Raw genomic sequence first — 14,936 nt, 5'->3', positions numbered from 1 at the left:
ATGTGCCAGCTTGAGTTGCATTTTATATTAACAAACACTGATAACATGAGAATTGGACATGTATCTTCCAAGCCTCACATTACTTCACAGACTATGGCTGCATCAAATTTCTAGTAAAGCAAAATAGACTGTATCTCTCTTTGAAGTTAGTTGACTTTTACTCAACAAATAAAATTAGTCTTGATATGATTCTTAATGTTGCTGGTTTCATGAAGATGTCAACTAAAAACTTTACCCAATTCATTTGGAATCTTTTTAAAATTTGGCTAGAAATCATTTATCCTCCCAAGTAAATTCCAAAATAACATTGAGACATTCCAGTAATGAAATTTGTGTTCCTCAAGACAGTTCTGAGCTTCCTTGACAGGACAAAATGATCAGCAAGACCACTAATAATAATGACAGCCAGGGCTTCCCTGGTGGCGCAGTGGTTGAGAATCTGCCTGCTAATGCAGGGGACACGGGTTCGAGCCCTGGTCTGAGAGGATCCCACATGCCACGGAGCAACTAGGCCCGTGAGCCACAATTACTGAGCCTGCGCGTCTGGAGCCTGTGCTCCGCAACAAGAGAGGCCGTGATAGTGAGAGGCCCGCGCACCACGATGAAGAGTGGCCCCTGCTTGCCACAACTAGAGAAAGCCCTCGCACAGAAACGAAGACCCAACACAGCAAAAATAAATTAATTAATTAATAAACTCCTACCCCCAATATCTTCACAAAAAAAAAAAATGACAGCCAGGAAGTCTGCTCCAGGACTGAGTGAACATTCTATGTGAATCATCATTAGAGAAACTTTATACAGCAAATCAAAAGGAGGCCAATACTAGTTCTCCAATTATTATTCCAAGTTTCTATATGGTTAAGTATAGTTACATCAATATAACAAGAAGAAGCCTTCCAGAGCAATTCATTTCCACTAGCCTGTGTTCACATGAAAGGCATGTTTGAATCCTGGCCCTGCCACTTCCTAGCTCTGTGATCTTGGGCAAGTTGCTTAACTTCTGAGTACCTCAGTTTCCTCATCTGTAAAATGAGGATAATAATAATTCCTCAGAGGGTTGCCATGAGAATCAAAGGAGGTTGTATATGTAAAGTGCTTAGACACAGCCTGGCATATGATAAATATTATATAAATGTTAACTATGACTGTTATTAAAAGGACACAAAGATGAAACAGACACAGAGAGTATTCCTGGAATGTGTAGGGGAGATAAGACAGATCTATAAAGCAACAAATGTCATGATAAAGTGTGGGGGGGGGCCTCTGGAGGAGGAAGACATTATTATCGGCCAGGAAGAATAAAGAAGGGCTTTATAGATCAGGGGATTGTTGAACTTTTTATGGAATGTGTGCAGATAAGAGGAAAAATCAGCAGGACAAAAACAATTTAGAAAAGTGCATAGTATTGTAGAAGCAAAACAGTACCTGCTCCATATTTCAATTGCTAAAAATGCTCTTTGCTCTCTCCTATAATGTGAATTATAACCTTCTTTTAATGCTCTTTTGAGACCGTTGCTCCATTAGCAGGTTTTCATTAGGATCCATAGGGCCCTACCATGTGCATTACCCAGAAACAGCTCGCCTGATAGAAGTGGTGTATTTGAGGCTTAACTAAGGTGCCAGGTGGGAAGACATCCTGCAGGGTTGAAGCCCTGTCCTCCAGGATGCAATCATGCAGTGGATCAATGGCCTGTATATAGTGCTGTGTCCCCAACAACTAAAGTACATGGGTCTGGAACCAAGAGTCAGAACTAGGAGTGGCCCCTCTCACCATCACTCCCAGTGAGCCGACCTCCGAATTTGTGCTTCCTATGCCTGCAATTCTGTGCTCTGCTGAAGTGGAGATCCTGGCGTGGGAGGGAGAAACTTTCCTACCAGGGGACACAGTCAGGGTTCCACCAAGGTTACGAATAAGAGATTAAGGTAAATATGAGACAAAGCAGGAACCTGAACTGACCAACAACTGAGCCCACACAATAACAACAACATCCCAGGTGATGCCAGCATAGATGGATGATGGCTTAAAACCATCCACCCCCGCACCTCACACTTAACTCTTCCCAACACCTTGGCACCCCTCAGAGGTACTTGAACACAGCCCTAATACTCTTAATTTAATGGAGATCAGAAGTGAAGTTAAATTCAGTTACAGGAAGAGAAAGAAAGGGAGGGAGGGAGGAAGAGAGGAGGGGAAAAAAGGAAGGGAGGGAGGAAGGAAGGAAGGGAGGAAAGGAGGAGAGAGGGAGAAAGGAAGGAAGACAAGCAAGCTGCAATTCCTTTTCCTCTGATTAGGACTGTGATTTGAATCTATAGCATGATAAAACTGGATATAAAACCTTCCCAAATAGATGGAGAAATATCAATAAGGAGTCTTGTTATTTACTTTTAAATACTGTTTTTCAGGATAAAGTCATAATCTTAGTATATCAACTTTAAGCTCATGACAATTTCTGCTTATAAAATCAGAATATTATTAACTGTAAAGAAATAAATAATTGTATCCTCCCCAAATCTAAATTTAACCATCATACAGTTATATAAAAAAGATGTAAAAATTCTCCGGAACCACAAACTCATTCAAAATCTCCTAACACCCGCTCTGTAGTGTCACTGCAGTCTTACACACACCATACTGTAACTGCGAGATCTCTTTGATCCAGGCTGTATGATAGACCACCTCAAATTCCACCAGAACGTAGGAAATTTTATTATACTGACGAATGACAGCTTTGCCTTCCGCACTTGACAAAATTTCCGAGTTTTTCTGTTTTTTAAGGGAAAAACAAAGATTTATTTTTAAAAGTCTGCTGATTGTTTTCTTACCCAAACCATAAAGCTATTTACATTTTAAATGACATCAAATAATGATACTACCCATTTAGATTTTACCTCAGACAAAAATCAGAGATGAGGAAGGCCAGACAAGCTACAGATGGAAGTAGGGAAACCTGATCAGTAGAAAGGGGAAACTGGAAAAGGAAATAAAGGATTTAAAAAGAGAGGTCTCTAGGCCTACAGCCGGTCCCAGGCACTGAAAGTCTCCACCTCCAATGCTCTGTTCCCTCCCTACTTTTCTGGGCAAGATACAATGAACTGATTTTCCTTGAACTGTGACTATCAGGGCAAATTCCTAAATTCAGCACCAAAAAAAGAAGTAAGTATAGATTCCCTCCCTCCCTCCCTCTCCCTCCCTCCTCTCCAAATTAAAAAAAAAAAAAAAAAGTAAATGTACATCAAAGAACAGAAACCAAATTTCTTTATGAAGAAATTGAACATTTTTTTGTTTTGATTCACACATTACCAAAAACAGGACAATCTCTGCTCCGTCACTATAAAGTCAATAAACAATTCAGTCCCCATCCTGGCCTCTTGTCTAAGGTCATCGTTTTAATTTTTTTTTAATATTGATAACAATAAAATAAATGATAGCAGCCAAACGGAAACAACAAAAACTTAATATCTGATAATGCTTAAATAATAAAATTATTTGCAGGACTGTTGTTTTGTAGCTATTTTGTTCCACGTTTAGGCCTAAGACATAACACCAGGCAAACCAACTCTGCTTTGCTACTCTGTCTTTTTAAAAAACAAAGCAAATAAAGCAAAACAAACAGAAAACAACAACAAAAAAAAAAAAGAGAGAAAGAGAAAACAAACTGGCAATTTCAGAATGCCAACAAGGCTTAAGACTATCCCGGTGTTTTTCAGAAATCTAATAGTCTTAAGGACACAGAGGATGAATGTACTCTATTATACTCTGCTCTTGGTCTCAGTCCAATACACAGGAATATACTCTGAGTGCATCCTAACCTTCACTAATGTGTATCAGTGACCTATTCGTCCGCATATAGAAGTAAGTTTCAGTACTAGGTCTGTGTTCTATTATTTTCAAAACAATTATTTTACAAAAGAGAGTGTCCTGTTTATTAAGCGTCATAAGTTTTTAAGATTCATCCCCTTAGAGATTAACTATAATTAAATGGGATTATCTACCAAACACGAAAGAAATGGCTTAGTCTCTCTCAAGCATATTTGTAAACTAAATTTCCTTTGCCCAGTAAAAGAATTAGCTCTAGCTACTTTACTGGACACAAATGTTACAGGATAAAATATATTTCTTGTATTAAAAACCACCATGATCCACATACTGTAAATTTAACTATTGGCTTACAAAAAAATAGTTGATGGGCTCACTTATCCGGTGATAGAGCTGCCTCACCCAAAGGATCTTTCCTGCTACAGGGGGCATGTTGCGAGCAAGAGGTGGGTCATCTTTTTGAGAATGATAAAGCTGTAATTAAAGGTCTGGCATTAATGTTTGAAATTCAATACAATGGAAAAGGCAAAAATATATACAGCTATATTTGTATTGATGTTTTACCATTATTCATATGTTTTATACACAAGAGGTAGTCAATAAATACGTAAATGCACTCCAGAGATATCAACCTGAGGCTCAAAAACTATGATGATTACAATATACGACACTTAATTCTCTCTTAACCCTTACTTCCCATTACATGTATACTTTTTTTCTGCCTTTTATCCCCAATTTTAAGGAGGTATTCAAAAGCTGGAGCTTGGGGTTGACATATACACACCACTATACATAAAATACGTAACTAATAAGAACCTGCTGTATAGCACAGGGAACTCTACTCAGTACTCTGTAGTGGCCTATATGGGAAGAGAATCAAGAAAAAAAAAGAGTGGATATATGTATATGTATAACTGTTTCACTTTGCTGTACACCTGAAACTAATACAACATTGTAAATCAACTATACCCCAATAAAAAAAAATTTTTTTAAGTAAAATTAAAAAAAAATGAGGAAGAAGGTGGTCTTCTCCCCCTCCCAACTTTTCCTTTAATTATAAAATTGTTGCCCACTAAGTTCTCTGTGCGCAGCACCCTCTGGCCCGCCCACTTGTAAGCCTCACAAGCGTCCTATTCTAATAAATCACTTCTTTTATTTTTTATAAATTTATTTATTTTATTTTTGGCTGTTGGGTCTTCGTTGCTGCGTGCGGGCTTTCTCTAGTGGCGGTGAGCGGGGGCTACTCTTCGTTGTGGTGTGCGGGCTTCTCATTGCAGTGGCTTCTCTTGTTGCGGAGCACAGGCTCTAGGCGCGCAGGCTTCAGTAGTTGTGGCACGTGGGCTCAGTAGTTGTGGTTCACGGACTCTAGAGCACAGGCTCAGTAGCTGTGGCACACAGGCTTAGTTGCATGCATGGTCCGTGGCATGTGGGATCTTCCCGGACCAGGGCTCGAACCCGTGTCCCCTGCACTGGCAGGCGGATTCTTAGCCACCACACCACAAGGGATGCTCTAATAAATCACTTCTTATCTTAAAAAAAATTAAAAAATAAAGCAGGAGCACACAGCTACATTATATCTGTCATAATATTCTCCAGAGCCCATATTTTGATACCCAAAAATATTAACTTAAACGGGCTTTCCCATGCATACATGAATGCTGTCATAAAAAGACAGTTCTTAAGAGCAAAGGAGTGTGATCTGGCTGTCCAGGGACACACACTGTCAGCACCTTCTCCCATAGAGAGAGGAGCATCAAAGATACTCAGCAGGGCTTTCCTGGTGGCATAGTGGTTGAGAGTCCGCCTCCCGATGCAGGGGACATGGGTTCGTGCCCCGGTCCAGGAGGATCCCGCATGCCGCGGAGCGGCTGGGCCCGTGAGCCATGGCCGCTGAGCCTGCGCGTCCGGAGCCTGTGCTCCGCAGCGGGAGAGGTCACAACAGAGAGAGGCCCGCGTACCGCCAAAAAAAAAAAGATACTCAGCAGTGAGAGGATTTGTCTGATAAGCTTGGCACAAGATAATGATGGCAAATACTTCCAGAATATTTTTGTACTGAGTACCATTCTATTTATAAATATGATACTTGCCTTCTTAATAGCTTCAAGTTCAGCCACATAATACTGAAGAATAAGCTCAATGGTGTGGTTTATTTCTAATTGAAGACAGGGAATGTTCAGTTTTTGGAATCTAAAAGCAATTGAGGGTGAATAATGTAAAAAATAAATGAGAAACACACTTAATTGTTGCAATCCTAAAAATCCATTCACTCATTTGACAGATATTCACACCAGGCCTCATGCATTGCCCTAGGTTACAGTGATGGACAAGACAGGTGTGGTTCCAGCCCTCTTGGAGCCAATGATTACCTTACGGAAAAGGCAGAGATCAGTCAGGAGTGACATAAATAATTATTTAAATTACAAGGGTGCCAGAAATGCATGTAACAGGGGAACCCAGCCAAGTCTGGGTAGTCAAGAAAGACTTCCTTGAAAAAGTGACATCTGAACTGAGATTAAAAAGATGAGTGGGGAGCTGGCTTAGCAAAGATGGAGGGGAGCTCAATGAATGTCCCCTTGCCAATATTACTGCTCACGTCATCCCAAATAGGCATAATGATATCATGATTTTGTCAGCCAAATGTCACTTCCACTAAGAGACTAAGTTATGCATAGGAAGTACTAGAACCATAACTTTCTGATAATAAAATGAGTTGACACCAGCATACCATAGGTAAAAAGAGAGAGAGACAGAGAAATTGCCAAGAAAATGGTACTGCCATCTGTTTGTACAGTACTGTCACTCATCAAAATCATTATATGTCTGTTTCAACTCTTATGATGGTCTCATGAGGTAAGGTTTCACAGGTATGATCCAGCATTAGAGAGATGGGAAAGTCAGATCCAAACCCAAAGTCAGACCCAAACCCAGATCCACTGGCTCTCAGGGAAGAATTTCAAAACGGTCCCTAACATGGGTAGTGAGCCCTTCCTGAGCTGCAAGAAAACGGCTTCTGGTCCAGCCCATCCTTCTAATCCAGGCTTTCCTGCCCTTTAGGGGAGCACCGCTGTCAGGACTAGAAGGAAAGGCAGCTACAGAAGCACTCAGGAGGAAAAACAGAAAGTTTGGGGACCTACTATTCTTAGATAATTTCACTGTTAGAAATCCTTTCAGTATGCAGAATTAAACATTATTTGTTCCCTTTCCAATAACACTTACGAAATTAACCTTAACATATTACATAGCTGGGGGAAAATGTGAAATCACTTCCTTATTGAAAGATTTTCCGCTACCAAAAAATGCAATGAAAATTGAAAATGAAAAATATCATACTATATTTCAATTTTCACCAGTCTATTTAATGGTAATTGGGAGATTACTGTTTATAAGTTTTAAAGTTTACATAGGAGAGATTTCCAAACGTTTTTTCAAATTGTTATTTTCAGCTATAAAGTTATCCCACCTAGAAACTATACTGCTTAATGCATTATAAATACCTCTGAAGCAGCTGAAGAGCCTGCTGAGAAGACAAAATTTTTCCAAAAGTACTGTTCATAAATGCCTGTATTTGTACCTGAAATGCAATATTAATGTTTGAATGATTTTTTGAGTTAAGGAAAAGATTAGTTTTGTTTAACAACAATGAATGATTCTCCTACAGAATCAAAATACGAGCCTTAAATACATCTACCATCTAAGCATCTAGAACTGCACTGTCTGGTATGGTGGCCACTGGCCACATGTTTCTACTGAGCACTTAAAAATGTCACTACTTCTAAGTGAGATGTGCTATAAATGTAAAATACACACAAAACTTCAAAGACAGTATGAAAAAAGAATATCTCATAATGGTTTTTATTAGTGACATGTTAAAATGATAATATTTTGAATATGTTGGGTTGAATAAAGTATATCATTAAAATTAACATCACCTACTTTTTTTACTTTTATGCACGTGGCTACTAAAAAATTAAAATCATATATGTGGTTTGCATTTGCCGCTCATTATTTATTGGATGTTGACCTAGAGAATTTATGGAAGGAGTGTAAGTCCCTTACAAAGTACATTTTTTGGGGAGATTTAGGATTTCTTAGCATGTCGGTAGAGCAGTGTAATGACACTATAGACACCCAACGTGAACCCAAGGTGTCATTTTCTAACACTGCTGCTCTCAGAAACCTCTTTGCCACGCTAAGGAGGAATAAGAAGCCAAAAATGTTCTTCCAAGACTCCCACCATCCCGAGCAGTGAACTCCAAACTCCTGGTGCCCAACTGACGGAACTGAAGCACTCCACAAATTACTTTCACTTATAGATTATATTGGTACTGTCTACAAATACATACTACACCCATTAATCAAACATTGGAAAAGGAAGAAAAGTTAAAACACTGACATATCTTTTTAGATACTAAAAACTTAATACGGCCTCTAAATTTACTGAAAGCTAAACTTGTATCTAAGACCACAGTTAAGGCTTTATAACATATAATCTTATTAATGAATCATAAAAATAATTTAAGCAATAAGTTTTTTAAAAAACACAAATTCTCACTGCTATCAAGATATAACTCCCAAAACCAAACATTAAAAGTAAAAAGTAAAATATATCTTCCTATCAGAGTCTAACTTTCAAAAACTGAAAGGAAATTTGTGTCAAAAAGAAAAAGTGTTGTTGCTAGAATTTTAGGATCTTTTAAATTTATATTGCACAAATTACATGTAATCTAGTTTTTAGAGAGTCTTGAGAAAAAATATATCATCTTCCTCACCTTCTTGGCAAGGATTTAAGACTCAGGAAGTGGGCAGGGTATATTCTTGTCCCTCTCTGTGTCTCCAAGACATTCTGCAGCAAAGAGGAGACCATTCCCTGGGGCTACACCTGGGTTAACAGTTTTCAGTAAGAGAGTAACTGAAGTCATATTAGCCCAAAAGGTGAGAAAGAAACCTGTTACAGTCTCATCCCTCTGGTGTCCCTTCAGCTACGACAGACAGGAGGAGGGTCTCTTCAGAGTCATCCTCTAAGCTGCAGAGAGAATGTGGCCATAAAGCGCAGTGCCAAGGGAAGAGTGTTCCACTGTCCTAATCTGCTCTCAAATCTTCTCACACTGAACAAAGAACAAGGCCTACGAATTCTTACACAGGACAAGTGACACTAGTCCTTGGCACAACAAAAATCAAATATATTTTTTAATGCACATTAAAAATAAACCCAGCTACAATAAGCCCTTTGGGCTTCTGGTTAGTTACTGATATCTTTTATTGAATAAGCTCATTTTTCATTTAAAAAAAAAAAGAAAACATTTTGTGGGCTGGTTAGAAAATTATTCATGCTGGCAAATATTTTTGATCAATTTGCAAGAGTAATTTGTAATAAATAGTAAATATGTGAATTTCAGTACTATTGATTACATTTCAGCTTTACTAAATCAAAAGTATGTATAATTACTTACCTCTAAAGCCTTGATTTTTGCCGTGAAATCTAAGTAATCCATGTCAAATTCTGTCCTTCTTGGATCCAAAATATCATACTGCTTTGTCTTAACCCCTTGATATATATTTTTGAATTTTATTGCCATAATGTCTATTCCCTCTATGGGAGAATTGCTCAAGGCTGAATATGTTTGCACAGTAGTTATCATTTCTGTAATCTTAAAAAGAAAAGTGTTACTTTAGTTTAAAAGTTAGAAATTAGCACCCTTCCCTAGAATTAACTCTTAATGAATTAATGATTTTTAAAAAATAAGCCAATAAACAGGCTTTAGAATCATTTAAGGTAAAACCAACCAGAGGAGATAAAACAGAAGACAAATTTCTGTTCCAGTCATTACTACCCTTAGACTATTTAAGACGGAGGATGTTCTGCCATAAGTAGAGAGAGTTTAGAGCCTTTCTCAGAATCTGATCACCTTGTCTTCCAAGAGGAGGTGGGGTGGTGAGGGACAGTGAGTAAAAGCCCTTGCAGATGTCTAAATAGTTTCAGCATTTTGTTCTGGAGAATGTTCTGAAAATCGTTTCACTGGATCACTGGATTCAAAAGTGTTACCATTTTTCTGGCCCTCACCATAGTTCTGATATGTAACACTAGCATAATTCCACATTCAGGCAAAGGAAAGGTCACACAATCCTGAAAGACGACCGTAGTCACTTCTGACCCCTAAAGAACCCTGGAAAATCCTCACAATGAACTTTATTTCAGAAACAGCTGGCTCCATCTCAACGTACCAACACCACCTACTTCACCAAAAAAAAAAAAGTCTTTCATGTCCACAGGCTACTCAGTTCCTTAATATTCATCAAAATGATTCCCCATTTTGATTCCTGCTCTGGAAAACAATCCTCAAAGCTTCCCACTCCTTCGCTTCTCTCCCACAAGTGTTCAGGGTGAGAAGAAAACTAAAGACAGAGCTCTGGGAAACCAAATTCATCAATATTGGGAAACCAATATTCACCAAAATTTACATGGCAGGAACAGGAAGAAGAAACAAGGGATATTATACACAATTCTGGTTCTTTAGGGCAGACTAACACTCAATGCACCAAGTCTCCATCTACCAAAAAAGATGCATTTCAGGCACCCTAAGCTGACACACTAGCACTTTCCTCCTCACTTGTTCCTTAAAGATCCCCAACATCTCTGCCCAACTCTGAGGTCTTGGTTCTCCAACCCCAAGCTCAATCCTATCTGTCCTCTGACTTTCGTACTTGGTCATCCTGACATCTGGATCTGAGCTTTCCCTAACAGGCTCTGGCTTAGCCTGCCCTTCTGTCTCTCCTCTTCAACTATTTAAGAGCTCATAGGGGTAGTCCCACAGTGGTCCCTGCTGTGCCCCACTCAGCAGGGGAAGCCCACCAAGGCAGTTCAGTAACCACCTCTAGAGGATTATAAAAATTCTGGCAACATTTCAGGGCAACTATTATGCCCCACCTTTAAGAATCTGGACACCAACATCCACCAATTACACCTGGGAGAGATGCCAGTCAGCCAAGGAATTCTTAGCACAGGGGAGTTGGAATAACCTAGTAACCAGGATGCACTTCAAGTAAGGCCCCTAGGGAGTGCTGCGTTGGCTCTGACTGCTGAGCCTTTGTGGCATGAAGTTGTATCCTTAAGACTACAGGCAGGGCTTCTCCAGAGGTAAGGCAGGAGGAGTAGCTAATGTAGCTGGCCATTATTACCCACTCCCTCTAGCATCAGGAATGCTTGGGCTGCTGCTCTACAGATGGATGTTCATTATGACCAGCATTATACCTGCCACCAAAGATCTTTACTGCACATGGGCTAATAATTAAGGTCCAGCCAGGAAACTCTACCAAATGTAAAACTGCACCCAGGTTAGCAAGGGCCCCCGCTCCTGGAAAAATGAACAGTAACCAGGACTCACCTCCAGGTTTACATCCTAATGGTTTCAGAAATGTTAAACATTTCTGTAGAACAGGTCCTGACCAACGGGGCTTATTATTCATTTGCCCCATGCCAATATCATTCTAAATTGGACACTTGTCCCCAAGAAATCCTCACTGTTCACAAAACAGCCTCACACAACATATTCCCAGATGCGGCACCAAAAGCACAAGCAACAGAAGAAATACTTGATAAATTGGACTTCATCAAAATTCAAAACTTCCTGCTTCAAGGAATTCCCTGGCGGTCCAGTGGGCAAGACTCCGCCCTCCCAATGCAGGGGGCCCAGGTTCGATCCCTGGTCGGGGAACTAGATCCCGCATGCATGCCACTAAGAAGTCCATATGCTGCAACTAAGAGCCAGCATGCTGCAACGAAGATCCCACGGGCCGCAACTAAGACTCAGTGCAGCCAAAATAAATAAATAAATATTAAAGCAAAACAAAACAAAACGTCCTGCTTCAAAGAACACAATCAAGAAAGCGAAAAGATAACCTGTAGAAAGAGAGAAAATATTTGAAAACCATATCTGATAAGGGACTTAAGACCCAGAATATATAAAGAACTCTTATAAACTGAACTACGAAAACACAAATAACTAAATTTAAAACCTGCAAAGAATTTAAATAGAAATTTCTCCAAAGAAGAAATACAGATGGACAATAAGCATTTAAAAAGATGCTCAACACGGGCTTCCCTGGTGGCACAGTGGTTGAGAGTCCGCCTGCCGATGCAGGGGACACGGGTTCGTGCCCGGGTCCGGGAAGATCCCACATGCCACGGAACGGCTGGGCCCGTGAGCCATGGCTGTTGAGCCTGCGCGTCCGGAGCCTGTGCTCCGCAACGGGAGAGGCCACGACAGTGAAAGGCCCGCGTACCGCAAAAAAAAAAAAAAAAGATGCTCAACACCATTAGTCATCAGGGAAATGCAAATCAAAACTACAATGAGATGTCACTTCACACCCACTAGGATGGCTAAATTCAAAAAGACAGACAATAAGTGTTACAAGGATGCAGAGAAATTGGAACCCTCATACATTGTTTATGAGACTATAAAATGATGCAACTACTTGGAAAAACAGTTTGGCACTTCCTCCATAAAGGTAAACATGGAGTTATTATCTGACCCAGCAATTCCACTCCTACACATATACTCAAAAGAAATGACAACATATGTTCACACAAAAACACATACATATATATTCATAGCAGCATTAGTCGTAATAGCCAAAAAGTAGAAAAACCCAAATGTCCACCAACAAATGAATGGATAAGTAAAATATGGTATATCCAAATGATGGAATATTATTCAGCAATAAAAAGGAATACTACAACATAGATGAACGTTGAAAATATTATACTAAGTGAAAGAAGCCAGTCACAAAAGACCACATATTATATGATTCCATTTATATGAAATGTCGAGAATAGGCAAATCTATAGAAACAGAAAGTAGATTAGCAGGTGCTTAGGGCTGGGTAGAGGGGAGAATGGGGTATCACTGCTAATGGGCACAGGGTTTCTTTTAGTGGGAATGAAAATATTCTAAAATTAGATGGTGGTATGGTTGCACAATCCTGTGAATATATTGGAAAATATTGACTTGTACACTTTAAATGAATACATTATATGGTATGTGAATTATATCTCAGTTAAGCTGCTAAAGAAACAAACAAAAAACAGCCCCACTCAGCAACTTGGTTTTGTTCATCACCCATATTTTCCTATCCTGGCATGTATAGGAAATGCCCTTCAACTTGTGAAATGCCCCCCACCAATTTCCAACAAATGACGAGCAGACTCCTGTTATTAGGACCTAGGGAGTTGGCAGAATGGTAGGGCCATGGGGAGGGTGGTACCTAGATGATATCTTTGTAGGCTTTGCAAAGGTTGATTCGAAGAAGCCTCTGATATGGGCTGCCCTGTATCCCCTGGAAAAACATCAGTCCTAATCAATGAATGAATCAAAGGTGCTGAAGGGCTTCCCTGGTGGCGCAGTGGTTGGGAGTCCGCCTGCCAATGCAGGGGACACGGGTTCGTGCCCCTGTCCAGAAAGATCCCATATGCCGCGGAGCGGCTGGGCCCGTGAGCCATGGCTGCTGAGCCTGCGCGTCCAGAGCCTGTGCTCCGCAACGGGAGAGGCCACAACAGTGAGAGGCCCGCGTACCGCAAAAAAAAAAAAAAGGGTGCTGAAGTTTCTAACCCATATCCGCCCAGCAAAGACATTGCCCATACAATCTCTATGTTTAGACCATATATATGGCCTAGTAAGAGAAGGTGCTCACACATCCAGATATGACACAACTACTGGGTTCTGCCAGATATTGCAGATATGTCACCTCACACCTTTTCTCAGCCTGATAAAATGGTTAAGAGCAGAGGCTTTAAGTTCAAGCTCTATAGGTAAAGATAGAATTGAGGTCTCAAGAGAAGTGAAAGTCTGCAATAGCTTTTGTGAGACAGGCAGAAGATAGTAATTAGGAATGAAAAAATAAGTTATAAAAAATGCAGTAGGGCTTCCCTGGTGGCGCAGTGGTTGAGAGTCCGCCTGCCGATGCAGGGGATGTGGGTTCGTGCCCCGGTCCGGGGAGATTCCACATGCCACGGAGCAGCTGGGCCCGCGAGCCACGGCCGCTGAGCCTGCGTGTCTGGAGCCTGTGCTCCGCAACGGGAGGGGCCACAACAGTGAGAGGCCCGCGTAACGCAAAAAAATTAAAAAATAAAATAAATAAAATAAAATGCAGTAATCTATGAGTGATAGTGGATGAGTCAGATCAATAGTAAGACAAGAGATCTGGAAAAATAATTCTCAGTGATGCTACATAAAGTATGAAATAACTGGAAAGGTACGGTTGGTAGTGGCAACTGTGGCTGCACGACGCTTACCTTCTCCAGTCTTTTGCAGAAAGCTTCAAATTTTCCAAATATATACATTTCTGAAACCTCAAAAGATTTTTCCCCTGAGGATTCTAAAATCTGTTTCCTTGTTTTGTGAAAAGATGTCTGATATTCCTTGAATAGAAAAATGCAGTCCTATGAGAGATTTAAAAGGGGTATAATACATAGTGAGACACTTGTTTATGAGTGAAATATTCAAAAATTCTATCGTCACACAAAACTGATCACATCAACCCCTCAATAGGGGCTGCCGCTGTTAACATTGAAAATTCAAGTTCTCTGCCCACACATTGAAAGGCCTATGAAAATCAATACAGTTTTTTTTCTATTTTACAATATAGTCTCATCTTCTTTATCCTCATTATTTCCCCTTAACTCTTATCCTTATCAAAGTTACCACATACACTATTTGTTGTCATGTTTTCATGGCTAATCAGAGCTCCCAGGAGGCCAAAAATTATGTATCAATTCTGTCTATTTTCAATTATCTATCTAGTCAGTTGGCATCTTTTAATCAGCATTATTCACATACAGGTATAAAAAACATTAAGACTGTGCAATACTGATTTATCATCCAACTGTCAGTTCTCCATGAGGAGATCATAAAGTCTTTGATGGGTGCATTGCTGAAATCCTAATATTTGACTACAGCTATACCAGGTCAGTTCAACCAGGCTAAAAAAGGAGGACATTGTCACTAGGCTCCAGTAGGAACTTACTGTCATGTCCAGCTAACCAAACCATCTTAAAAAAAAAATAATGTTAAACTTTTTCAAAGCCACCAATGGCCAGTCAAATCTTTAACATAATGCCAGCTCC

General features: G+C 40.0%; 1 protein-coding gene across 1 annotated transcript in view; it reads right to left on the bottom strand.

Moving 5' to 3' along the window:
- The window catches only part of DNAH8 (dynein axonemal heavy chain 8), a 330,122-nt gene that overhangs the window by 275,793 nt on the left and 39,393 nt on the right, over positions 1-14,936 (bottom strand). Inside the window, exons 12-17 of the mRNA XM_027127141.1 lie at positions 14,106-14,252; positions 9,268-9,465; positions 7,312-7,388; positions 5,905-6,004; positions 4,172-4,291; positions 2,629-2,764 (exon numbers count right to left, since the gene is read on the bottom strand). Of these exons, the coding sequence (XP_026982942.1) occupies positions 2,629-2,764; positions 4,172-4,291; positions 5,905-6,004; positions 7,312-7,388; positions 9,268-9,465; positions 14,106-14,252 (778 nt within the window). The remainder of the gene's footprint in view (positions 1-2,628; positions 2,765-4,171; positions 4,292-5,904; positions 6,005-7,311; positions 7,389-9,267; positions 9,466-14,105; positions 14,253-14,936) is intronic.

The sequence above is a fragment of the Aethalodelphis obliquidens genome, unplaced genomic scaffold (assembly GCF_003676395.1).
Source record: "Aethalodelphis obliquidens isolate GAN/ISIS:26980383/991018 unplaced genomic scaffold, ASM367639v1 scaffold31, whole genome shotgun sequence".
Lineage (NCBI taxonomy): Eukaryota > Metazoa > Chordata > Mammalia > Artiodactyla > Delphinidae > Aethalodelphis > Aethalodelphis obliquidens.
The sequence above is the reverse complement of the archived record's forward strand: the minus strand, read 5'-3'. Positions and strand labels throughout refer to the sequence as shown.